Source organism: Urocitellus parryii, chromosome 2 (genome assembly GCF_045843805.1).
Source record: "Urocitellus parryii isolate mUroPar1 chromosome 2, mUroPar1.hap1, whole genome shotgun sequence".
In the NCBI taxonomy this organism is placed as follows: Eukaryota; Metazoa; Chordata; class Mammalia; order Rodentia; family Sciuridae; genus Urocitellus; species Urocitellus parryii.
The window spans coordinates 146,885,861-146,913,278 of NC_135532.1; the positions used below are offsets into that span (position 1 = coordinate 146,885,861).

General features: G+C 42.3%; 1 protein-coding gene across 2 annotated transcripts in view; it reads left to right on the forward strand.

The window, feature by feature from the left end:
- The window catches only part of Crybg3 (crystallin beta-gamma domain containing 3), a 120,590-nt gene that overhangs the window by 10,883 nt on the left and 82,289 nt on the right, over positions 1 to 27,418 (forward strand). For both annotated transcript variants that reach the window (XM_026411044.2, XM_077795324.1), the window contains exon 2: positions 25,313 to 25,379. In XM_026411044.2, the coding sequence (XP_026266829.2) occupies positions 25,313 to 25,379 (67 nt within the window). The remainder of the gene's footprint in view (positions 1 to 25,312; positions 25,380 to 27,418) is intronic.

Consider the following 27,418-nt stretch of genomic DNA (forward strand, 5'->3'; position numbering starts at 1 on the left):
TTTGTATACTTCTACTATTCTTGGTGCTCCATTGCTTGGAGACTTCTCTTTTAAAAAGTTTTTTTTTTTTTTCTTCGCTTTCAGTCTCCTACCAAATGTCTGTAAATTGTGGAGTGTGAGTTGGGGCGGGGTTAACACTTTCAGCCATGTGCCTCATGTTCTGTCTTGGGCCTGCAGCTGAGATTTTCTGGAGTTGTGTCAGGATAAGTTGAAACTATAGTTTTTTCTTCTGTATCAATTTATATTGCATTTGTATCTACTCTAAATAATTCTGCCTGCTTTTCTCCCTCAGAAATCTGTTATCTCCTAAATGTGGTTACTTTTTTCTTTTGTTACCTAATAGCTTATTTCCTTTTATTTCTTCACTGTCATTTAGCAGAGCTTTTCTGTGGAATAGAGTTAAACATGAACTCAGCTCTCCTGTTTTGCTGAGAATAGCTAGAAAATCTTTGCGGATATCATTGTTGCCATTTTTTTTTTTTTATTGCTTGAGTATAAACTGAACTTTAAGTTACGTGTGTAATGGGAAATAATTGCTAAAGGGTGACAAATCAAAGGTTTCCAACATACTGACAAAATCATATACTAGACTTTCAGTATTTCAAATAAGGTGTTGGACCAAGAATATAACCCATTGTCTAGCAAAATTTTAAGGTATTTACAAAATACAATTTTGATACAAGTATGGCAAACTTTTAAGGAACTTATCTTTTATATTTTTTATGACAATGGTATAAATAGAAGTCTCAGAAATGATGTGAAAATGTTTTTTAATTGCTCTTACAAATACTAGTTTTATGTGATTTGTAAAAGATATGTTAGAAATTTCTTCTTGATTATATGCATTAATATTTATACAAAAAGTGGATACTACCTCAATGGCTGGTAGTGATTTTCTTGTAACTACCATGTTTCTTATGACAAGAAATAAAATATTTTGAATTTTAGATTTTAATAAGTGCCTACTGATTAGGTAAGATGTTAAGTATGTTTTTTGCCTTGCTTGTAAAGCAGCAAGGAGCATACCCTGCCTGGAAGAGTGGCATTGTGCTATATCTTAAAACGGAAGATGTGAATAGTAATAATTTTGACTGATTGTTTCATTGTTTTAAGACAGATAAGGATCTTATTTGACAATGTTGTGTATACTATAAAACAAAAGAAATTACTATTGTGTAATATTTGTAGGATTAGTATTTTGTTATTTGTCTATTCTTAATTCATTTTCGATTTTTTGCTATTTAAAAAAATCAACTATGGTACTTTGTAGTTTTCTTATCTTTTTAATAGTAATGTAAACTTTTGCAAGACAAATAATGAAATTATAAGAAAATTAAAAAAAAAACACATTCATTACTTTACCCATTTAGAGCTAAGTACCATTCTTCTAGCACATTTCCAGTGTGTGTGTCTAGATGTCTAAGTATTTTTATAAAAAGTAAAAGTTCTCTTCAGGATTGAAACATGAATATATTCACTTAACAATAGTGCTTTAACATTTTCTATAATAGTGCATATATTTATGCAAGTTACAAACTAAAAATTTTAATCCCTATGAAAATCTTAGTTGTGTCATTATTTATTAGAATCTGCTTTAAGTATTTAATTGTGCCTCTGCTTACATAGGATTTGAATTTCTAGTGGGGGAGGCAGAAAACAAATCATGTAAATTTTTTTTTTTTGTGTGTGTGTGGTGCTGAGGATTGAACCCAGGGCCTTGTGCATGCAAGGCAAGCACTCTACAAACTGAGCTATATCTCCAGCCCTCATGTAAATTAATATGCGTGTGTTTTGAAGCAGTGTGAGAAAATAGGGGAGAATGGAGGTGGTGAGTCTAGGGTAAAGGGTGGGCAGTGTGTTCACAGAGTGTGCTCTATTGATAAGAGTTGAGCAAAGACCTGGATGATAAGTGAGAGTGGAAATGAACAAATCCAAGAAAAAACCAGTTCAGTCAGAGACTAGAACCTGGTCCTGGATCATGTGATATAGATGCCTGTGGGGGCAAGTATAATAATAAGTGTCAGTGACATAAGGAGGGGCCCAGGGGCTGTGGCCTGCTGAGATAGGACTTGATGGGCCCTAGCTAGGAGTTAAAGTGATGAGATTTACTTTTTGAAATGATCATTTAGGCATAGGCTTATATGTGTGTGTCTGTTTATTGATTGTTACATGTATTGTCTGCTCATATATGTCTACAAGAATCTACAGAGGAGAAAGGATTTTTGTGGGAGCTGAGGTCAGCCATAATCCATCTCTGGGAAGGCACAGTTTTGCCCATCCTCAGTTCTCCAGTGCCTCCTCCCTCAGGACAGTTTTTTGAACTATACATAATGAATGACCCATTTTATTTTGTAATTTTAATTTATCTTTTCATGGGGATAGAGATTGAACCCAGAGCCTTGCATATGCCAGGCAAGTGCTCTACTGCTGAGCTACATCCCCAACCCTGAATGCTCTGTGTTAGAAAGGAGCTAGAATACTGTTCTGAGTTCATGTCATAGCAAAAGATTCAGTGTGTTGATTCTTTTTTTTTTAATATTTATATTTTTTAGTTGTAGTTGGACACAATACCTTTATTTGTTTATTTTTATGTGGTGCTGAGAATCAAACTCAAGGCCTCGCACGTGCTGGGGTTGTGGCCGCTGAGCCACACAACCCCAGCCCTCAGGGTGTTGATTCTTGTGAGGTGGGTCACAGATGTGTGGAATCTGAAGGGCATGGGATCAATGAAAGACTTTGGGGAGGATGTAGTAGTGACACTTGCGTGTTTGTGGTAGATAGCTGAGGTACATGCCAGACACACCAAGATTCTCACTCCACAGTCTGACTGAACTGTAATTATGGTCTTGTTTTGGGAACATGGGAAGAGGGACAGGAAATAAAGCCCCTTTAAGGTAAAGACATAAATTATAGGAGTGAGTTGACATGATAGAGAAAAGCAGTGTCAGAAGAGTCTGATATTGCAAAGCAGCAGCACCTCGTAATCACATCTGTTACCTTTCTTCCCTTCTCCCGACTTTTCTCCAAAGATTTTGAATCATTCAAACACCAGATGTTTGAGCTAAAATACATGCTGTTTGACTGCCTTAAAATTGCAGCTTCTAGTTACCTTTTAATTTGAAGCCCAGAAATAGTGCCATAACCACCTGTTTTATATCCTGTTAATGGTCATTTAAAAAACACAAGTACCACTCCACTGCTGACAGTCACCATTTATGAATGGACAGTTTTCCAGATGGTTGTTTGTAAAGCATTGATGTGGAAATCTTTTTCCCTGTAGAAGTGGTATTGGACCTGCTGAATGGTGTTCTAGGCCAATGCTCGAAAGTCAATTTAATTCATAACATATCTGCAATATAATATTGAACAAAGAGAACTATAGAGCTTGTCCCGTAAATCTGTATTTCTGTGAACAAAACTCTCGGGTCATGTAGATGACCCTTATGGCATAAGCAGACGCTTCAGGAGGTTGTGGCTTAAATGAGAGCTTAGAGAGTCTAAGGAAATAGAGGACCAGCCTGGAGATAAGTAGCCTCAGTCATTCTGAAAAGAGGGACAGTAGACATTTCTGCCTCTTTAATATAATGCCCTGGTGGTGTTTTGATTCTCTGTTGGTTTCTTGGTTATAATCTTTCTCTTTTTTTTTACAACAGAAACCTTGGAATTAGTCTAACTATTTTTTTCTCTGTTTTTTATTTATTTATTTTCTTTTTTTTTTTTTGACTCACCATGTGATTATAGAAACAAAGCAACATAGGATTGTATATCTGACAGAGATCTCACATCAGCTGCTCTGTCTTTTCAGTTCACATCAGATCCAGAAAAGTGCATTTTGACTGAAGTGCCTTTTGTCCCTAAGGTATTATCCCAGAAACAGACATATGTCCATTTTGAGTTTTTTCAAAGCATTTTACTACTAATGACAGTGGAAGAGAGACTGAGTAGAGAAAAGACCTGTTTGTGTTCTGTATTCTATTTGCATTTAGTCCAATGGAAAGTCATCTGGGAGACTCAAGTATGATTGATCACATGACAGGAGTGGGTCAGTTTCTGGCTTCTTCTAGCATTTCATCACAGGATCAGATGAGGTGGGCTCTAGGTAAGGAACAACGTGCCAGGAAGGACAGACCTAGTAAAGTTGCAGTGGGAGAAATGCTGCTTAGTCAACCAGATGGCTGGAATCAGCAGTTTTATGTTATTGAGGGGAAGAGAAAACAAAAGTTTTGTCCCGATTCCTTTTTCCTGTCCTAAAAAATATTACTAGTCCCTCTGTTGAAGACTATATCTTGTGCAGTGGAGAATCTAGAATGGGGACATAATTTCAGGCAGCATCAGGCTGAGTAGAATGGAGAAGGAGGAGAAAAGGCAAATCCTTAGAAGACTCTGAGGATGGTAAACCATCCTCAAAGGAGAGCTGGTTGGTAGTCCTGTTTAGATGTAAGGACATTCCCAAGTTAGGGACTATGTTATGTTAGTGATCTTGTGTTTAAAGATGCTCAGAATTATTGCCATTGATGTCAACACCAAAGATCACCTCCTCTCTGGAAATGGCAAGACATTATCAACTCCGGCATCTATAGAGAAGTGGACAAGTCTCCCTAGTACAGTTAAGGAAAGTATTTTCAGGTCTTTAATGTCTCCAGATTTTTCTGATGCAGCCACAGTCAGGATATATGAGAGAAAAGAACGGGAGTAGGAAGATGTGCCTGCATGTGTGTTATAAGCAGGGCAGACTAAAGAACTTCTTTTCCTCCCCTTGCCTTCACCCCTCTCCACTGACCATACCTCACTGTCTTCCAGCTACCCAGGAAGCTGCACTCTTATTCCATGACAAAACTGTCCGTGGTATGGAGAAAACAGAGGATCTGTCCTTGTTGGTTCCACTGGGTACTTGTAATGCTCCCAGTACACCTTTGAGTAACAGCTTTGGCTGCAGCTGAGCAGTTGTGTTGGAAAATGAGTGTTCCACATGAGTGAGTTTGCTAAATAATTGTTACTTAGTCTTTCTGTATCAGCACTTAACATACTTAAGTATTATTGAGGGGAGATCTTCTTGACTAGATTTCTCTCTCCTGTGCAGCTATGAGATGTTGCTTCCTGCTGGATCCAGAGAGGCTCCCAGATCATTGTTTATCAAGAATCTGGTCAGAGTGTGACCTACAGCTGAAAAACCTAGAGGAGGTGTTAGTTGTAGAACATGTGGTTCCTCAGCCCCACTCCAGGTGGCTTCCTTGGCAATCAGGCCCCAAATCTATTTCGTAAACCCAGTTCTTCAGACAATTCTGATGTTGATGGACAGAGGCTCTGAGGAGTGCAGAGGGTAAGGACTTGGTCTATTTGTTGCTCAGTTCCCAAGAATAGTGCCTGGCACATACAAGTATGTATTGTATACCTGTTGAATGTGTGAGTAATCTAGTCCAATCTTTTGCTTCTTACTGGCTAGGGGTTAGAGACTCTTGTTAGAGTTTAACAAAACATAAGAGAGCTAAGTGATAGATCCAGGGACTATCTGTAAATTATTTGAACTTTAGAATGTTGATGTGTCCACTTTACTTTCATGGTCCAGAATTTTGTTTTATGTCTGACAGAGAGTAAGGATTCCTGTTTTTCAGCTATGGTATAAATAATATTGCTTGAAAATGAACAGCTTCTGTGTTACACTGACCTTCAAACTTGGGCTGTTTGGCCAGATTCATCCCCAAATTTCTATTAATAAATAAGGCGAGGCTTTTTAGAATTGCAAGGTAGTTTCATTTCTGCCAATGTGTGGTTATGATTTTTGTATCTCACTCCCTGTCATGAGGAAAGTGTGTGCTTTCTAAAAATATTTCTATTGAAATACTCCCAGGTCCCAAAGGGGGTTAAATTGTGAGCAAACAATAGAAACAGATTGTTGTCTTTCATATAGTTTGAGATTGTCTGGATTAGAACATGTTTTTCTTTTCCTTTTAGTTCTGTGTCTGAAAGTACTTTCTTTTGAGTCTTTCTGTGTTTTTTTCTTTTTTTTCACTGAGCAGACATCTTACTATCCACTGTTACTAGTATCTTTAGCTACTATAGTCCAGTTTGTGTGTGTGTGTGTGTGTGTGTGTGTGTGTGTGTGTTTAAAACAACTGAAAATGAATTTGTTCCTGTTTAGTCATTTTTTTCCCCACCAACCCCACTTCCTTCTTTATGACTTTAGAGAAAGATGATATAGAATGGGCTGGTATGTTCTTTCAAGAAATCTATATACTACCTCATTAAGAATAATATTTATTATTGTTCTCAGTAGAATGGGATTTTCTGATGAAAGTAAGCAGGTATGTTAGTTGACCTGTTTCTCTGAACAACTTAGAGGAGGGGAAGTTTATTTTGGCTCACAATAAATTGGAGGTTCAGTTCATGGTGGCCTGACCCCATTGCTCTGGGCCCCAGATGAGTTAGAACATAATGGCAGGAGAGTGTGGTTGAGGAGCAAATCCAGGGAAGAGAGAAAGAGGAGGGAAGAGGACCCCCTTCCAGAGTATGCCTCTAGTGATCTACTGCCTCAGCCCACCTACCCACAATTACCACTAAGTTATTCCATTCAAACTAGCATAGACTGATTAGGTTACAACTGTCATAATGTGATCATTTCACTTCTGACTATTCCTGCACTCACATAGGACATTTGGGGGAACACTTCATCCAAATCATAGCAGCAGGTACAAACTTGTAACAGATTTATAAAATTCATATAATGTATAATATTCTATTATCTTCACAATTCCAATCATGATGCTAGGCTCTGGGATACACACATGAATGCTACACTTACTGAATTTAATAAATGCATATTCTGGCAAATGGAAAACCAGCTGTATGATAATAAAGAGCAGTAAATGTGTGAGAGTATTGTAGGATACCATGGGACAGTGGGAACACAAAAAGTACGGTCAAAACTAGAATTAAACTATAAAGGATTAGGATTGTTTTGGGTGGGGAAGGATATTGCTGGCAGGAGAAGAAAGTGGTTTGCTGGCCTGTGAACTTGGCCTATTCTAGTATGTGAAGTGGTTTTGTGTGACAACTGTATCTGGAGCCAGGTTGTGAATAACTTTATCTGTTTATGCCAAGGACTCTTGTTTTACTGATCAGCCAACAGAAATTTATTAAAGTATTTTTTGAACAGGAGGATGTCATGATAAGACATTAACAGTCACTTTGACTATCATTTGGAAAGAATGGATTAAAGCAGAGCAATCCTAAAGATACAGAAGACCAGGGTGAAGTTGTAGCTCAGTGGTAGAGCACACTTGCCTGGCACGTGTGAGGCCCTGGGTTCGATCCTCAGCACCACATATAAATAAATAAATAAAATAAAAAATCCATTGACAACTAAAAAATAAAAATAAAAAAAGATACAGGAGACCTTTTAATCTGGAAAAGAAGTGGGAAACATTTAATTAAATGATTTTTATCACTAAATCAAAAATTTTAAATGTGTTGTTTGCTTTAAAACTCAATACATTTTAAAATTTTCATTTAGCAATAAAAATCATGGGAATTATATAGCAAATCGTTTCATAAACTTACAAATAGTATCCAGAAATATTTTTTGTCATGATTTGAGCATTAAATCACTTCGTGTTTGCACCATACTTGTGTGCTGATTAATGTTAGGTTTTTCTGGCATTTTGGGGTGTATTCATAGTGTGTACATAGAACTAATTGTAGCTACTTGAAAAAACGTTTTGCCTTAATCCCATGAACTCAGCTGCATTTTCTGCAGAGCTTTTGTTTTGGAAGAGAAATTTACCAGTTTGATTTAGTCTCATTAAGGCAGTATGTTTACTGAAAGTTCTGTAAACACTCTAAATAAGTAGAATTCCAGGAATCATGAAGCAAGAACCAGGAGATTAAAATTAAGTGCTTATATGTTTAGATAGTTTTTAGGTAAGTCATTTGAAATGTTACAGAATTCACTTATAAAAATGCTAAGGTCAGGGCTGGGGTTGTAGCTCAGTGGCAGAGCACTTGCCTCGCACACATGAAACACTGTGTTTGATCCTCAGTACCACATAAAAATAAATGAACAAAATGAAGTTATTGGGTCCATCTATAACTAAAAAATTTTAAAAAGATATTAAAAAATGCTAAGGTCAGTGTTATAATAAATTATATGCCAAATCTTTGTAACATTCTCTTATTACATTTATTTTGACAGTTGGTAGTTGTCTTTGATTTGAACTTAGACTAGTATCAAATTACGTGTTATTAGAAAACGACAACAGGGATCCAAGATGGCAGGCTTCAGGGAGGCTGCATTCTGTGTTGCTCCACGACTTGGGATTCTAGTAGTGGGAATGTTGTTTCTCTGCGAGTTATTAGAGGACCTCAACAGCTGCTCCCAAGCAGGACCACCAGCATCAGCATCTGAGTGGGACACCTGGCCACCCACAAGCAGGACCACACTGTTCCTGTGTGGACTCCCATCTACTAACATGGGGCTCCCTTGGTCCCCTCCATCTTGAGACACTGCAACCACTGTCATAGTCCCCTACACATGGTAACCTGCACCTGGGGACACAGAGCAGGGACTGGAGGCAGCCACCAGCCACAACACTGTATGCCACAGAGCTGTATCTCTGACATGCTGCTCAACACTACCACATGGCCCAACCTGGTCGAACACCCCATCTCTGAAAGCAGCCACTTCCATCTTGGGACACCTTGGTCACCATCTTTAGTTGGGGCAACTCTCAGCTTGGGACATCTGCTGTGGCCTAGAAGCAATATCAAGGTTACCTGTAAGGTCCTTGCTTAGCATCTGGACAGCCATCTTAAGTGACAGTCACCATTTTAAGAAAAAATTTTACTTTCCTGCCCAAGGTTATTTCTGAGAAAGGATTAACACTCCCTCATACCAACTCCACCCTTAACTGCTGCATGAGGACCTGCCTGGCTCTAATCCCTGAGCCTGCCCCGTGAAAGTCCTGAACCCCAAGCCTGTTTTGCCTCTCTCCGTCTATGGAGAGATGTACCTTTATTTGTCAGCTCTAACAAACTCTTGTATGTGTCTCTGCCTGGTCTCTGTCTCTCGTTTCTCATTCATCCATCTCCCAGTTCCTTGCTTTCCTTTCAGTGCCTATAGTCCCCTACTCTCCCCTCTCCCCCACAGCCACTAACCCGGCACAGCCCATAGCTCACAAAACCTGCCCCTGAACTGCTCACTACAGAACAGCTTCGTGGCAGTTGCTCAGCCCCCAGAATGCAGCCCACATGACTTCTGGGGAGAGAGGTTCCTGATTGGGAAGTAGAAAGGGAGAGGGTGAGTGAGATACAGTTTAGAGACTAAATTAGAGACCAAGAATTGTGAGGTCTACAGGTGATATAAGGAGACAAGACTAGCCGCCCACATCACACAAGTGGGCCTCAAAGGAGATCCTTGAGGTGTAGTCTCCCACTGGGGACCAGCAAGTGCTAAACCCCACCTCCAGGAGCTCCACCCCAAGACCAATCCTCCCACTCTAATAACCTTCACCAGCCTGAGGGTGGAGATACCAGCTAACAACAGACAACCCCACCTATTGGATGAGAAGGGAATTAGGAAAGATATTGAACTGCAACAAAACCAATCCTTATATTTTCCTTGGAGATTTTTTTTCTTCTTTTTTTCCTCTCTCTTTTTTCCTGCCCTCACATCCCCAACATTTGTGAAACCAAGTACTTTTCATGAATTAGGCTACTGAAGACTGCAATGTCTGAATAGTAGGTTGTGTTATATATTCTTGTATCTCCAATTTTTATATTTTTTATTTTTCTTAATTTTTATGTTTGTTTTTTGTACTCTCTCTATTGTCTTCCCACTTGTCTCCCCCAAATCACTTTCTCTCTTATCTTCTGCTACTAGCCAACTTATTTAGATTCCGCTCTCAATATCCTATAACTCTATATCCTCACCCTTTACCTCCTTAACACCTCTTCCTACACCTCACCCCTGGTTCTCTCTTTGTCCACCAACAGAAACTGTAGACCCTTTTGCAAACCTATGTTTTTATTATCTACAGTTTATATTGTAGATAATAACTGAACTCAACATTTCTGTATATTGTGACAAAACCGTAAACATCTTAATAGCAACTATTTGGTTTAAGGCTGCATATTGTTTGTATTAGGATCTGTTAATATTGTTCTGCTCCTTAAAGGAGAGGTACTGGAACCCTGCAGGAACACTAAAAACTGTAACACCTCAGTTCCGCAGTTTAGAAGGGAAGATACATGAACATGAAAAAACAAAGGAAGAAAGTGCCCCAAACAAAGCAAGATACTACGTTATTAGAATCCATGGCCAGCACAACAGAAGAAATGATGAATAAGGAGTTCAGGATATACATAATTTAAATGTTCTGTGAATTAAAGAATAATATAATAGAGCAAATACAGATAGCAAAAGATCATTTTAATAAAGAGCTACATGAGCAAATACAAGAAGCAAAAGATTACTTCAATAGGAAGATAGAGTTCTGAAAAAAAAAATCCAGGTATCCTTGAAATGAAGGAAACAATAAATCAAATTAAACACTCAATAGAAAGTATCACCAACAGATTAGACGTGTAGACCAATGGTACAGAATAGAAGACACAGAGACAAACCCACCTAAATACAGTTAGATTCCTCTTTTTGTCGCATACTAGACAAATGTGCCAAAAATATATTGAAGAAAACATAACCTCTTCAATAAATGGTGCTGGGAGAACTGGAAATCCATATGCAGCAAAATGTAATTAAGCCCCTATCTCTCACCATGTACAAAACTCAAAGTGGAGCAAGGACCTAGGAATTAGACCAGAGACCCTGCACGTAATAGAAGAAAAAGAAGGCCCAAATCTTCATCATGTGGGATTAGGCCCCGATTTCCTTAACAAGACTCCTATAGCACAAGAAATAAAAATCAAGAATCAATGAGTGGGATGGATTCAAACTGAAAAGCTTCTTCTCAGCAAAAGAAACAATCAGTGAGGTGAATAGAGGGGCCTACAGAATGGGAGCGAATTTTTACCACACACATATCAGAGCACTAATCTCTAGGATATACGAAGAACTCAAAAAACAACAACCCCTAAAGAAAACACCCAAATATCTCAATCAATAAATGAGCCAAGGAACTGAACAGACACTTCTTAGAGGATGATATACAATCAACAACAAATATATGAAAAAATGTTCAACATCTCTAGCAATTAGATAAATGCAAATTAAAACTACTCTAAGATTTCATCTCATTTCAGTTAGAATGGCAGCTATTATGAAGACAAACAACAATAAGTGTTGGCAGGGATGTGGGGAAAAAGGAACACTCATACATTGCTGGTAGAACTGCAAATTGGTGCAGCTATTATGGAAAGCAGTATGGAGATTCCTTGGAAAACTAGGAATGGAGTCACCATTTGACCCAGCTATTGTACTCCTTGGTCTATACTCAAAGGACTTAAAAATAGCATAATAAGTGACTCAGCCACATCAATGTTTATAGAAGCATAATTCACAATAGCTAAATTGTGGAACCAACCTAGATACCCTTCAGTAGATGAATGGATAAAGAAACTGTGGTATACATACACAATGGAATGTTACTCAGGAATAAAAGAGAATGAAATCATGGCATTTGCAGGTAAATGGATAGAATTGGAGAATATCATGCTAAGTGAAGTAAGCCAAACCCAAAAACCCAAAGGCCAAATATTTTCTCTGATATATGGAAGCTGATCCATAATGTGGTTTGGGGCGGGGGCATGGGAGGAATGGAGGAACTTTAGATAGGACAAAGGGAAGGGAGGGAGCCGGAGGGTAGGAAAGATGGTGGAATGAGATGGACATCATCACCCGAAGTACCTGTATGAAGACACAAATGGTGTGACTCCACTTTGTGTACAACCAGAGACATGAAAATTTGTGCTCTGTATGTGTACTATGAATTGAAATGCATTCTGCTATTATGTGTGACAAATGAGAATGAATAAATAAATTAAAACAACAACAAAATAACAACTGAATTATAATTAACCTTGTGGCAACAGAAAATAGATGTTATTTTTTTTTTTTTTTTTTTTTTTTTTTTTTTTTTTTTTTTCTGGGAACTGGAATTTATTCTAATCAATTGATAGTTTGAAACATAATTATATACCTATAGATAAAATTTGAACATAGATATAAAGATATATAAGCATCCATGTGCATGTACACATGCATACAAATAGAAATGTACACAAATAAATGTTAAGCTTCTTAAATGTTTTTGATTAGATTTAACATTATAACACTTCCTAAATTACTTAATAAGTATAATTTTTTTTTTTTTTTTTTTTTTTTTTTTTTTTATTTTATTTTATTTTTTTTTATTGGTCGTTCATAACACTACATGGTTCTTAATACATCATATTACACGGTTTGATTCAAGTGGATTATGAACTCCCGCTTTTACCCCATATACAGATTGCTGTATCACACCAGTTTCCCTTCCATTAATTGACATATTGCCTTTCTAGTGCCTGATGTATTCTGCTGTCTGTCCTATTCTCTACTGTCCCCCCTCCCCTCCCCTCCCCTCCCCTCCCCTCCCCTTTTCTCTCTCTACCCCTTCTACTGTACATCCTTTCTTCCATTTGTATTATCTTGTCTTACCCCTCCTTTCCTCTTATATGACATTTTGTATAACCCTGAGGATCGCCTTCCATTTCCATGCAATTTCCCTTCTCACTCCCTTTCCCTCCCACCTCTTATCCCTGTTTAATGTAAATCTTCTTCTCAAGCTCTTCGTCCCTACCCTGTCCTTGTTTACTCCCCTTATATCAAAGGAGTCATTTGGTATTTGTTTTTTAAAGATTGACTAGCTTCACTTAGCATAATCTGCTCTAATGCCATCCATTTCCCTCCAAACTCTATGATTTTGTCATTTTTTAATGCAGAATAATACTCCATAGTATATAAATGCCACATTTTTTTTATCCATTCATCTATTGAAGGGCATCTAGGCTGGTTCCACAGTCTTGCTATCGTGAATTGAGCTGCTATGAACATCGATGTAGCAGTGTCCCTGTAGCATGCTCTTGTTAGGGCTTTAGGGAATAGACCGAGAAGGGGAATAGCTGGGTCGAATGGCGGTTCCATTCCCAGCTTTCCGAGAAATCTCCATACTGCTTTCCAAATTGGCTGCACCAATTTGCAGTCCCACCAGCAATGAACAAGAGTGCCCTTTTCCCCGCATCCTCTCCAGCACTTACTGTTGTTTGACTTCCTAATGGCTGCCAGTCTTACTGGAGTGAGATGGTATCTTAGGGTAGTTTTGATTTGCATTTCTCTGACTGCTAGTGATGGTGAGCATTTTTTCATGTACTTGTTGATTGATTGTATGTCCTCCTCTGAGAAGTGTCTGTTCAGGTCCTTGGCCCATTTATTGATTGGGTTATTTGTTATCTTATTGTCTAATTTTTTGAGTTCTTTGTATATTCTGGTAATTAGGGCTCTATCTGAAGTGTGTGGAGTAAAGATTTGTTCCCAGGATGTAGGCTCCCTGTTTATCTCTCTTATTGTTTCTTTTGCTGAGAAAAAACTTTTTAGTTTGAGTAAGTCCCATTTGTTGATTCTGTTTGTTAACTCTAGCGCTATGGGTGTCCTATTGAGGAATTTGGAGCCCGATCCCACAGCGTGCAGATCATAACCAACTTTTTCTTCTATCAGATGCCATGTCTCTGGTTTAATATCAAGCTCCTTGATCCATTTTGAGTTAACTTTTGTGCATGGCGAGAGATAGGGATTCAGATTCATTTTGGTGCAAATGGATTTCCAGTTTTCCCAGCACCATTTGTTGAAGATGCTATCCTTCCTCCATTGCATGCTTTTAGCCCCTTTATCAAAAATAAGATAGTTGTAGTTTTGTGGATTGGTTACTGTGTCCTCTATTCTGTACCATTGGTCCACCCGCCTGTTTTGGTACCAGTACCATGCTGTTTTAGTTACTATTGCTCTGTAGTATAGTTTGAAGTCTGGTATCGCTATACCGCCTGATTCACACTTCCTGCTTAGTATTGTTTTTGCTATTCTGGGTCTTTTATTATTCCATATGAAATTCCTGATTCTTTTATCGATTTCTACAAGATATGCTGTTGGGATTTTGATTGGCATTGCATTGAACTTATATAGGACTTTTGGTAATATCGCCATTTTGATGATGTTGGTTCTGCCTATCCATGAGCAGGGTATATTTTTCCATCTTCTAAGGTCTTCTTCTATGTCTTTCTTTAGGGTTCTGTAATTTTCATTGTATAAATCTTTTACCTCTTTTGTTAGGCTGATTCCCAAGTATTTTATTTTTTGGGGGGATATTGTGAATGGAGTAGTTGTCCTCATTTCCGTTTCATAGGATTTGTCGCTGATATACAGGAATGCCTTTGATTTATGCGTGTTGATCTTATATCCTGCCACTTTGCTGAATTCATTTATTAGCTCTAATAGCTTCTTTGTAGACCCTTTTGGGTCTGCTAGGTATAGAATCATATCATCTGCAAATAGTGATAATTTAAGTTCTTCTTTTCCTATTTTTATGCCTTTAATTTCTTTCGTCTGCCTAATTGCTCTGGCCAGTGTCTCGAGGACTATGTTGAACAGAAGTGGTGAGAGAGGGCATCCCTGTCTTGTACCAGATCTTAGAGGGAATGCCTTCAATTTTTCTCCATTCAGAATGATGCTGGCCTGTGGCTTATCATAGATTGCTTTTACAATGTTGAGGTATGATCCAGTTATCCCTAATTTTTCCAGAGTTTTGAACATAAAGGGATGTTGTACTTTGTCGAATGCTTTTTCTGCATCTATCGAGATGATCATATGGTTCTTAATTTTAAGTCTATTGATGTGGTGGATAACATTTATTGATTTCCGTATATTGAACCAACCTTGCATACCAGGGATGAATCCTACTTGATCATGGTGTATAATTTTTTTGATATGTATTTGAATCCGATTCGCCAGAATTTTATTGAGGATTTTTGCATCAAGGTTCATTAGAGATATTGGTCTGTAGTTTTCTTTCTTTGAAGTATCTTTGTCTGGTTTCGGAATCAGGGTGATGTTGGCCTCGTAGAATGAATTTGGAAGTTCTCCCTCTTTTTCTATTTCCTGAAATAGCTTGAAAAGTATTGGTGTTAGTTCCTCTTTAAAGGTTTTGTAAAACTCTGCTGTATACCCATCCGGTCCTGGGCTTTTCTTAGTTGGTAGTCTTTTGATGGTTTCTTCTATTTCCTCTATTGTTATTGGTCTGTTTAGGTTGTCTATATCCTCCTGGCTCAGTCTGGGCAGATCATAAGACTCAAGGAATTTATCTATGCCTTCACTATCTTCTATTTTATTGGAGTATAAGGATTCAAAGTAATTTCTGATTATCTTCTGTATTTCTGAAGTGTCTGTTGTGATATTGCCTTTTTCATCCCGTATGCTAGTAATTTGGGTTCTCTCTCTTCTTCTCTTCGTTAGTATGGCTAAGGGTCTGTCAATTTTATTTATTTTTTCAAAGAACCAGCTTTTAGTTTTGTCAATTTTTTCAATAGTTTCTTTTGTTTCAATTTCATTAATTTCAGCTCTGATTTTAATTATTTCTTGCCTTCTACTTCTTTTGCTGTTGTTTTGCTCTTCTTTTTCTAGGATTTTGAGATGAAGTATGAGATCATTTATTTGTTGGTTTTTTCTTTTTTTGAGGAATGAACTCCAAGCAATGAATTTTCCTCTTAGAACTGCTTTCAATGTGTCCCATAGATTCCGATATGTTGTGTCTGTGTTTTCATTTAACTCTAGGAATTTTTTAATTTCCTCCTTGATGTCTTCTAAAACCCATTGATCACTCAGCAACCTGTTGTTCATTCTCCAGGTGATGCTTGATTTTTCCTTTCTTCTTTTATCATTGATTTTCAGTTTCATTCCATTATGATCAGATAAGATGCATGGTATTATCTCTACCCCTTTGTATTGTCTAAGAGTTGCCCTGTGACATAGTATATGGTCTATTTTTGAGAAGGTTCCATGTGCTGCTGAGAAAAAAGTGTAGCTACTTGAAGTTGGGTGGTATAGTCTATATATGTCAATTAAGTCTAGGTTGTTAATTATGTTATTGAGTTCTATAGTTTCCTTATTTAACTTTTGTTTGGAAGATCTGTCCAGTGGTGAGAGAGGTGTGTTGAAGTCTCCCATGATTATTGTATGGTGGTCTATTAGACTCTTGAACTTGAGAAGAGTTTGCTTGATGAACACGGCTGCACCATTATTTGGGGCATATATATTTATGATTGTTATGTCTTGTTGGTGTATGGTTCCCTTGAGCAGTATGAAGTGTCCTTCTTTATCCCTTTTGATTGTCTTTGGCTTGAAATCTATTTTATTAGATATGAGTATGGACACTCCTGCTTGTTTCCGCGGTCCATATGAGTGATATGCTTTTTCCCAACCTTTCACCTTCAGTCTATGTATATCTTTTCCTATCAAATGCGTCTCCTGTAGACAGCATATTGTTGGGTCTTGTTTTGTGATCCATTCTACTAGCCTGTGTCTCTTAATTGGTGAGTTTAAGCCATTAACATTTAGGGTTATTATTGAGATGTGGTTTGTTCTTCTATCCATAATTGTTTATTGATGTTACTAAACCTGATTTGTTATCCTCTTTGACTACTTTCCCCCCTTTACTGTCCTACCTCCCATTGTTGGTTATCAATGTTAGTTTCCATTTCCTCTTCCTGTAATGTTTTGCCAAGGATTTTTTGAAGAGATGGTTTTCTAGCTGCGAATTCTTTTAACTTTTGTTTATCGTGGAAGGTTTTAATTTCATCTTCTAACCTGAAGCTTAATTTCGCCGGATACATGATTCTTGGTTGGAGCCCATTGTCTTTCAGTGTTTGAAATATGTTATTCCAGGATCTTCTAGCTTTCAGAGTCTGTGTTGAGAGATCAGCTGTTATCCTGATTGGTTTACCCCTAAATGTAATCTGCTTTCTTTCTCTTGCAGCTTTTAAAATTCTCTCCTTATTCTGTATGTTGGACATCTTCATTATAATGTGTCTAGGTGTGGATCTCTTATGATTTTGCACATTCGGCGTCCTGTAGGCTTCTAGGATTTGGGATTCTGTCTCAATCTTCAATTCTGGGAAGTTTTCTCGTATTATTTCACTGAATAGACTGTTTATTCCTTTGGCATGGAGCTCTGTGCCTTCCTGTATCCCAATGACTCTTAAATTTGGTCTTTTGATATTGTCCCATAATTCTTGGATGTTCTGCTCATGGTTTCTTAGCAGACTTGCTGAGCTGTCTATGTTCTTTTCCAGCTGAAATACTTTGTCTTCATTGTCTGATGTTCTCTCTTCTAAGTGATCTACTCTGCTGGTAGTATTCTCAATTGAGTTTTTAAGTTGGTTTATTGTTTCCTGCATTTCTAGAATTTCTATTTGTTTGTTTTTTATTACTTCTATCTCCCTGTGAAATTGATCTTTTACTTCCTGGATTTGTTTGTCAATGTGATCTTTCATTGTCTGATTTTGCTGTCTCATGTCTTCCTTGAGACTCCAGATCATCTGAAGCATATATATCCTGAACTCTTTATCTGATATTCCATCTGTTGCAGCTATTACCTCTTCTAAAGTTGAGTTGACCTGCATTGCTTGTGGTCCTTTCTTTCCTTGTCTTTTCATACTGCTCGCGTTTCTTTCTGCTTGGTGCAACTGTTGTGTTTTTGAAATTTACCCCCTATTTATTTATGTTGCTCTTGTATAGTTGGAAAGTCTCCCTTGCAGGGTGGGTAGTGGCTGTGCTCCTCCTCTAATTATGGTGGTCTATCTATCACGCTGATCGGTCACAGGTCTGCCCCCCCTGCGGGCACAGGAGGCGGCTTTGCTCTGCCCCCACTCCAATTGTGGTAACGTAACTACCACGCCCTGGGGTCGTAGGTCCTGATCTGGATGTGGGTGGCGGCTCTGCTGGGTCCCCACTCCAATTGGTGTGACGAGTCTACCACGCTGGCATACTTCTAGGCCGGTGGGTCACAGTTCTGCACAGCCCCCACTCCCAATGGGAGTACCTGACTACCTCTCCAACGGGTCGCTGGGCCCCCTCCGGACCCGGGCGGCGACCCTGCTCCGCCCCCACTCCAACCAGTGTGACGCAACTGCCTCGGTGTTACGTGTCCACCACTCTGGCAAGCTACCTGGCCTGTGTTGCCAGTGGGCCGCAGGTCTGCCTGCACGCTCTGCACAGCCCCTACTCCAAATGAGGATACTTGGCTACCGCTTCGCGGGGCCGCTGGTCCTATTCTAGGCGTGGGCGGCTACTCTCTTCAGACCCAGCTGCGTTTGGGGTGTCATGCTACCACGCCGGCGGGACACTTGGCCTGCTCTGGGTGCAGGTGGAAGCTCCACTCTGCCCCCACAGCACCCAACAGGACCCTGACTGAGAGGCAGACACCGCTGGTTCCCTAGCCTTGGGTCAAAGCAGCTTCGGTAGCCAGAACCCGCCTCTCCTATCTCGATACACTCTCCGCTGGGAGCTGGCTCCAGCGAGCGACCCCCACGGGTTCCCTAGCCCCGGGCCAAAACTGTTCCGGGAGTCAGAACCCAGTCGCCCCTAGCTCAGCGCACGCTCCACTTGGAGCTGGCCTCCACCGGCAGTCTCCGCAGTTTCCTCAGACCTGGGCCAGGTTAGCCCCGGGAACCAGAATCCAGCTGCTCAGTGCCCGGTACACGCCTTGCCAGGCATGAGCCTCTAGGAGTATTCTCCACAAGATCCCCAGTCCCGAGCCTGAGCTAGAAATCTGTCTGCTAGACGCAGGCAACTACCAGCCTGAAATCACCTGTTCCGTCGCTGGATGAGCTGAGATCAATAGAACATGGGGATGATTACATCATCTCTCCGAAATGGCGGCTGCTGTCCTCCTCTGTGGTCCGACCGGTGTCTGGAACCCAACTGGACCGCTTCTCTCCTCTGTCTGAAAGCTGGAACTCAGCACTAAGCGCTGCCAAAGTCCTAGCGCCAAACCGCTAGAGGCACTTCACAGACTCAGGCCTGCGGAGCCTGGTCTGGCCGCCTCCAAGCCGGCTGGGGGTGGGGTGGGGTGGTAGGAATGTGGATCCTATTGCTGGACCGCCGGAGGCCGTTCACAGACTCAAGCCTGTGGGGCCCAGTCTGGCCTCCGCCCGCGGCCGGCGGGGTTGTGTCCCTGGTCCGCTTGCTCCGAACTGGCTGGGGGTGGGGTGGGGTGTTAGGAGTGTGGATCCTAGCACCAAGCCGCTAGAGTCAGTTCACAGACTCAGGCCTGCGGGGCCCAGTAGGTTCCTATGTTCGCTGCAGTTCAGCGGCGGCCGGCGGGATTGTGTCCCTGATCTGCCTTGCACCGAGCCGGCTGGGGGTGGGGTGGTAGGAATGTGGATCCTATCGCTGGACCGCCAGAGGCCCTTCACAGACTCAAGCCTGCGGGGCCCAGTCTGGCCGCTGCCCCTGGCCAGCCGGCGGGGTTGTGTCCCTGGTCCGCTTTGCTCCGAACTGGCTGGGGGTGGGGTGGGGTGTTAGGAGTGTGGATCCTAACACCAAGCCGCTAGAGTCAGTTCACAGATTCAGGCCTGCGGGGACCAGTAGGTTCCTATGTTCGCTGCAGTTCAGCGGCGGCCGGCGGGATTGTGTCCCTGATCTGCGATGCACCGAGCCGGCTGGGGGTGGGGTGGTAGGAATGTGGATCCTATCGCTGGACCGCCAGAGGCCCTTCACAGACTCAAGCCTGGGGGGCCCAGTCTGGCCGCCGCCCGTGGCCAGCCCGCGGGGTTGTGTCCCTGGTCCGCTTTGCTCCGAACTGGCTGGGGGTGGGGTGGGGTGTTAGGAGTGTGGATCCTAGCACCAAGCCGCTAGAGTCAGTTCACAGACTCAGGCCTGCGGGACCCAGTAGGTTCCTATGTTCGCTGCAGTTCAGCGGCGGCCGGCGGGATTGTGTCCCTGATCTGCGATGCACCGAGCCGGCTGGGGGTGGGGTGGTAGGAATGTGGATCCTATCGCTGGACCGCCAGAGGCCCTTCACAGACTCAAGCCTGGGGGGCCCAGTCTGGCCGCCGCCCGTGGCCAGCCCGCGGGGTTGTGTCCCTGGTCCGCTTTGCTCCGAACTGGCTGGGGGTGGGGTGGGGTGTTAGGAGTGTGGATCCTAGCACCAAGCCGCTAGAGTCAGTTCACAGACTCAGGCCTGCGGGACCCAGTAGGTTCCTATGTTCGCTGCAGTTCAGCGGCGGCCGGCAGGATTGTGTCCCTGATCTGAGATGCACCGAGCCGGCTGGGGGTGGGGTGGTAGGAATGTGGATCCTATCGCTGGACCGCCAGAGGCCCTTCACAGACTCAAGCCTGGGGGGCCCAGTCTGGCCGGCGGGGTTGTGTCCCTGGTCCGCTTTGCTCCGAACTGGCTGGGGGTGGGGTGGGGTGTTAGGAGTGTGGATCCTAGCACCAAGCCGCTAGAGTCAGTTCACAGACTCAGGCCTGCGGGGCCCAGTAGGTTCCTATGTTCGCTGCAGTTCAGCGGCGGCGGGCGGGATTGTGTCCCTGATCTGCGTTGCACCGGGCCTGCTGGGGGTGGGGTGGTAGGAATGTGGATCCTATCGCTGGACCGCCAGAGGCCCTTCACAGACTCAAGCCTGCGGGGCCCAGTCTGGCCGCCGGGGTTGTGTCCCTGGTCCGCTTTGCTCCGAACTGGCTGGGGGTGGGGTGGGGTGTTAGGAGTGTGGATCCTAGCACCAAGCCGCTAGAGTCAGTTCACAGATTCAGGCCTGCGGGGCCCAGTAGGTTCCTATGTTCGCTGCAGTTCAGCGGCGGCCGGCGGGATTGTGTCCCTGATCTGAGATGCACCGAGCCGGCTGGGGGTGGGGTGGTAGGAATGTGGATCCTATCGCTGGACCGCCAGAGGCCCTTCACAGATTCAAGCCTGCGGGGCCCAGTCTGGCCGCCGCCCGTGGCCGGCCGGCGGGGTTGTGTCCCTGGTCCGCTTTGCTCCGAACTGGCTGGGGGTGGGGTGGGGTGTTAGGAGTGTGGATCCTAGCACCAAGCCACTAGAGTCAGTTCACAGATTCAGGCCTGCGGGGCCCAGTAGGTTCCTATGTTCGCTGCAGTTCAGCGGCGGCCGGCGGGATTGTGTCCCTGATCTGCGATGCACCGAGCCGGCTGGGGGTGGGGTGGTAGGAATGTGGATCCTATCGCTGGACCGCCAGAGGCCCTTCACAGACTCAAGCCTGCGGGGCCCAGTCTGGCCGCCGCCCGTGGCCAGCCCGCGGGGTTGTGTCCCTGGTCCGCTTTGCTCCGAACTGGCTGGGGGTGGGGTGGGGTGTTAGGAGTGTGGATCCTAGCACCAAGCCGCTAGAGTCAGTTCACAGACTCAGGCCTGCGGGGCCCAGTAGGTTCCTATGTTCGCTGCAGTTCAGGGGCGGCCGGCGGGATTGTGTCCCTGATCTGCCTTGCACCGAGCCGGCTGGGGGTGGGGTGGTAGGAATGTGGATCCTATCGTTGGACCGCCAGAGGCCGTTCACAGACTCAAGCCTGCGGGGCCCAGTCTGGCCGCTGCCCCTGGCCAGCCGGCGGGGTTGTGTCCCTGGTCCGCTTTGCTCCGAACTGGCTGGGGGTGGGGTGGGGTGTTAGGAGTGTGGATCCTAGCACCAAGCCGCTAGAGTCAGTTCACAGATTCAGGCCTGCGGGGCCCAGTAGGTTCCTATGTTCGCTGCAGTTCAGCGGCGGCCGGCGGGATTGTGTCCCTGATCTGAGATGCACCGAGCCGGCTGGGGGTGGGGTGGTAGGAATGTGGATCCTATCGCTGGACCGCCAGAGGCCGTTCACAGACTCAAGCCTGCGGGGCCCAGTCTGGCCGCCGCCCGTGGCCAGCCCGCGGGGTTGTGTCCCTGGTCCGCTTTGCTCCGAACTGGCTGGGGGTGGGGTGGGGTGTTAGGAGTGTGGATCCTAGCACCAAGCCGCTAGAGTCAGTTCACAGACTCAGGCCTGCGGGGCCCAGTAGGTTCCTATGTTCGCTGCAGTTCAGGGGCGGCCGGCGGGATTGTGTCCCTGATCTGCCTTGCACCGAGCCGGCTGGGGGTGGGGTGGTAGGAATGTGGATCCTATCGCTGGACCGCCAGAGGCCCTTCACAGACTCAAGCCTGCGGGGCCCAGTCTGGCTGCCGCCCGTGGCCAGCCCGCGGGGTTGTGTCCCTGGTCCGCTTTGCTCCGAACTGGCTGGGGGTGGGGTGGGGTGTTAGGAGTGTGGATCCTAGCACCAAGCCGCTAGAGTCAGTTCATAGATTCAGGCCTGCGGGGCCCAGTAGGTTCCTATGTTCGCTGCAGTTCAGCGGCGGCTGGCGGGATTGTGTCCCTGATCTGCGATGCACCGAGCCGGCTGGGGGTGGGGTGGTAGGAATGTGGATCCTATCGCTGGACCGCCAGAGGCCGTTCACAGACTCAAGCCTGCGGGGCCCAGTCTGGCCGCCGCCCGTGGCCGGCCGGCGGGGTTGTGTCCCTGGTCCGCTTTGCTCCGAACTGGCTGGGGGTGGGGTGGGGTGTTTGGAGTGTGGATCCTAGCACCAAGCCGCTAGAGTCAGTTCAGGGACTCAGGCCTGCGGGGCCCAGTAGGTTCCTATGTTCGCTGCAGTTCAGCGGCGGCAGGCGGGATTGTGACCCTGATCCGCGTTGCGGAGATTCACTCGCCTGGGACCAACTGACCCCTCCCACAGACTTACTAGTTATCGGCAGGTCTCCTTTCAGTGGAAAATTGTTAGAAGTTCCTCAGCATGTCCCATGCAAGTGTATTTATGTGTCTCTCTGATCCCGTTACTGCGGAGGTATAGAAAATGCTGCCTGCTCGCCGGCCGCCATGTTGGATCTCCGAAAATAGATGTTAATTTTTAAAATAGCAACCTCTGAGACATATGTATAATATATATGTATTATACATATACATATTTTTAATACAAATATATATGTATTATACATATACATATTTTTAATACATATGTATATGTATACAGGTTAAATTTCTATATTGCTCATTATTAATTTGTACATCTGTGCCCTGATTTTCCCTATAGAATCTTCTGTGTATTTAACATACAACTTACATATTTGTCTTTTGTACAGGCTTGTGTATTAGAGCTAGGTCTATGTATTCCTGCAAAGAATCTGAGACTTAATGAAATTTTAATCTAGTATATTTTCCAGGTATTTGTGACCTTTCTTACATTTCTGTCTTTTGACTGCCACCATTTGTTCCTTGGATACTGTACAAAATCACTGGATTTTAGGTTAGAAAATCTAAGCATCAGACGTTGCATCTTCTCTTTCTACTCCATTTGCTTTGGGACTGACCTTTATGTGGTCTGAGCTGTTGCTCTGTTGCCAGTGACCATGACCCCAAGATTTGTCAGCAGGCAGGCACCTTCCTGCTTATTCTTGTACCTGCCTCAGAGCCCTGAAGTTTCCCCACTGCATGCCTGTAGGACAAAGATCATGTTCTGCAACGGGTTGAGCCAGTTTTTCATAGTAAAGCATCCATTAACCTTTGGTCTCCTTCTTTTTTTTTTTTTTTTTTTTGAGTTTTAATATTTATTTATTTTTTTAGTTTTCGGCAGACACAACATCTTTGTTTGTATGTGGTGCTGAGGATCGAACCCGGGCCGCACACATGCCAGGCAGCGCGCTACCGCTTGAGCCACATCCCCAGCCTTGGTCTCCTTCTTATCTCTTATAGGACCTCTGCCTGACACACATTCTATGTTTTTGTCTTATATTAAAAACAAACATGGGTTCCTGAAAATGCCATATTCTCTAGATCCTCTGTCTTTGTACTTCCTCTGGGGCACTTTTGGGGCAGGCAGAATGGATTGTTTCCTCTGTGCTTCACAGCACTTTGTGATTTCAGCAGTTTTAATTTTTATAAATTGTATTATTGAAATTTCTACATCAGTGTCCCCAACTAGACTGAGTTTTACAAAGTGCCAAACCTACATGTTTTTATGTGCTAAAAACCAAATGTAGACTTTGACTTATGGTAGATAGTCATGATAATAGAGTGGAGCTACTGGTTTTGTCTAGGATTAGGAAAGAATGAAAACAAGATGAATTACAGTAGATGGGGTAGAGAGAGAAGAGGGGAGGGGAGGGAAGGGGAGGGGGGATAGTAGAGGATAGGAAAGGCAGCAGAATACAACAGACACTAGTATGGCAATATGTAAATCAATGGAAGTGTAACTGATGTGATTCTGCAATCTGTATAAGGGGTAAAAATGGGAGTTCATAACCCACTTGAATCAAAGTGTGAAATATGATATATCAAGAACTATGTAATGTTTTGAACAACCAATAGAAAAAAGAAAAAAAATGGATCCAAAAAAAAGAAAACAAGATAATGTATAAACACAGAGATAAGAATATTTAGGTCTCAAATGTATAGGTGCCTGATAGGCAGAGTAGTTTCTTATGTCATTCCTTTTGGCATCTGTGAAGACAAATAATAATTAGAAGTGACTATCCAGAAAATTGGATTCCAGAGTTGCCATCTGGGATACATTTGGGGCAAGATCAACCTGCATCCAGTTTTGAGTATTCCCAGAGTTTGCTAGCTGAACCTCTATGTGTATAATGATTTGCTGAATAGAAATATCTCAGCACAGACATTAAAAAGGGATCTAACTGTGGAGAACCTGAAGATAAATAAATCTTCATGTGCTAGCACTTTCCCTTGTTATAATAGACCTATGTTGTTCCGGTACATCATTACTGTGATCTTGATTACCAAAATCAGAAGATATGAAGCATACTGGATTCACAAAAGTTACTGAAACCTGGATGGACATATTTGTATGTTTTTTCAAGTGTTGATATTCAAATATCATATATATTTGATATCAAATATCAATATATATATATTTGATATCAAATATCAAATATATATATATATATATCGGTATTGGGATAGAATTCAGGGGCACTCAACCACTGAGCCACATCTCCAGCCCTCTTTTGTATTTTATTTAGAGATTTAGAGACAGGGTCTCACAGAGTTGCTTAGCACCTTGCCGTTGCTGAGACTGGCTTTCAATTCGAGATCCTCCTCTATCAGCTTCCTGAGCCGCTGGGGTTACAGGTGTGCACCACTGCACCCGGCCTCAAATAAGCATATTCCTCATATATTTTGTGTATGAATACTTTGAGCACTGCAGATAAAGTAACATTCAATTTTTGGCTTAACTATAGAAAATGTATGAGTCGAATTATTCTCTTTTAATTTCAAAAGAAACTGTGGTTTTTATTTTTCAGTGCTGAAAATGAGCCCATGAGCACAAGTCAGAAAAAGGAAAATGTACTTTCATCAGACGCAGTAAAGGTATAGTTTTAAATTAATGTTATCAATTTAATCACAATGATATATTGTTAATGTTAATACCAAGCGCATATTTTAAATTACTGCACATTTTTCCTTTTAGATTCTGTATCTTATTGTACTTTTCAAAAAGAGACTCATATTATTACTTTATGTGGAAATTCAGTCCAGCTCTGTTGAACATTAGCATCATGAGATGGGGCAGCTTTGAGACAGAAAGAAGAACCCTGAGAAGGCAGTTTAGAGAGTGATGGTCTCAGTTTTGCCACTAATCAGCTGCATGGCCTTCAGAAGAGAAACTTAATTTTTTTGTGCCTTACTCTTCTAATCTGTATATCATATTACATGATCTCCACAGTCTGTTTTCCCTAGAAAGTTCTTAGATGTAGGTTGCATTTATGAAATGCTGTAGACAACTATTCATCAGTTTGGGGGAAGTAGAAATTAATTACATGTTCCCACATGCCATTGCTCTGTGATGCATGAGTTTGGTAGGCTTACATATGAATTGGTCTTCTTTGCTTATATAGGACAAGCACAAAAAACATATAAGCCTTATACCTAGCTACCCAGTTATTGGTAAGTGGTTGAAAATTAATAAATGTTTCAGTCTTTCTTTTCATAAGTGATTTTCTAGGAACTGGATGTTTGTGTTCTTTGGCCAGATATGCTGTTCTACAATCTTGGCTTTTGGTCCCAGTTGCTTTCTTTTTACATGATTTGTAACAATCAGTCAGAGGGACAGTTTACATTTTCTAAGGATTTCAGGGCAAATTAGCTTGGTTAAACAGTCACGTGGATTTTTTAAGTACTAATGTGGATACTTTTTAACATTTTTGAAACCTATATAAAATCCAAGTACATTGAATATGGCAAGGATCAAGTTTGCATTCTTTATTCCTCCTGCCTTCTTCATGCCAGTGGAAAATTAAATATTTATTGAAAGAGAAAAAAAATCCTGGATCACCCTGCTTCCATTTCTTCACTCCTTTGTGAGTTTGGCTACTAAATCCTGTTCTTGGGTTCTATAATATCTTTCCCCTACTTCTCTTCTGCAGCCAACAGTTAGCCATTCTGTCACTTTACCTTTGGACAAGCTTTATAGTTGTTATATGCCATAAAGTTGCCCTACGCAAGATTTTCACTTCTAGTACTCAAATATGAAACTTCACCCATGTTGTTTCACAGAAAGGCTGTGCTTCTGAGATCTCAAACTTGGAATTTTCTTTGGATACCAACTCCTGCCTGTTCATCTTAATTCCTCATGGCCTCTGAATTCTTGACCTACACCAAACCTTCCTGCTTTCTTTGCTCCCTCCTCTTCTCTTGGTCTTTTCTTGTTTCCCTACTCAAGCTCTTTCTGTGGTTCTGTTCTTTCAGCTACAATTTTCCTTAAAAAAAAAAAAAAAAAGTCTTCAGTCTTAAAACTCTTTTATTCCCAGTAGTTCTGTTTTCCACCTTCAGAGATTTGCTTCAGGAAGTTCCAGCTTTGTGGATTTAGTAAATATTTATGGTGGCAAAAATAATGGCTGGACGTCTATGCTAACAGCCTTTTCCTATTTTTGTTAATATCTTAGTCCATACAATCTTTTTGATATGCTCTTAATATTTTAGTTTGAGTGTCCAGGATCATTTCATTCTGGGATCTAGGTCCCTAAGTAAATACCACCCACAGTCATAAGGCTGTTTTACTAATGACGTGAAGCCTTCAAGGTTACTTGTACATGGGAACCTGGATTAGCTCATAATAAAAAGAGTACATGGCATTCTCTGGGATAGCATTTTGGCCCGTGTAACCTTTTGTTTTTCTCATCCTTCTGAAAACTACCAGTAAAATCTCTTCAACCTAACCACACAGACGCCAGCACTCAGCCTCAGGCCTTAGGGGGAGCAAAACAGGTTAAAAACAGTTTGCGATAACATTTAGTCTCTTGCCATTTGGAACATTTTCAGTTGAAGATTTTTCATTTAGCAAGTGGCATAAAACATGCCTTTTGTTTTCTTTCTAATGAATAGTTCCTGAAACAGCACTCCACTGTAGT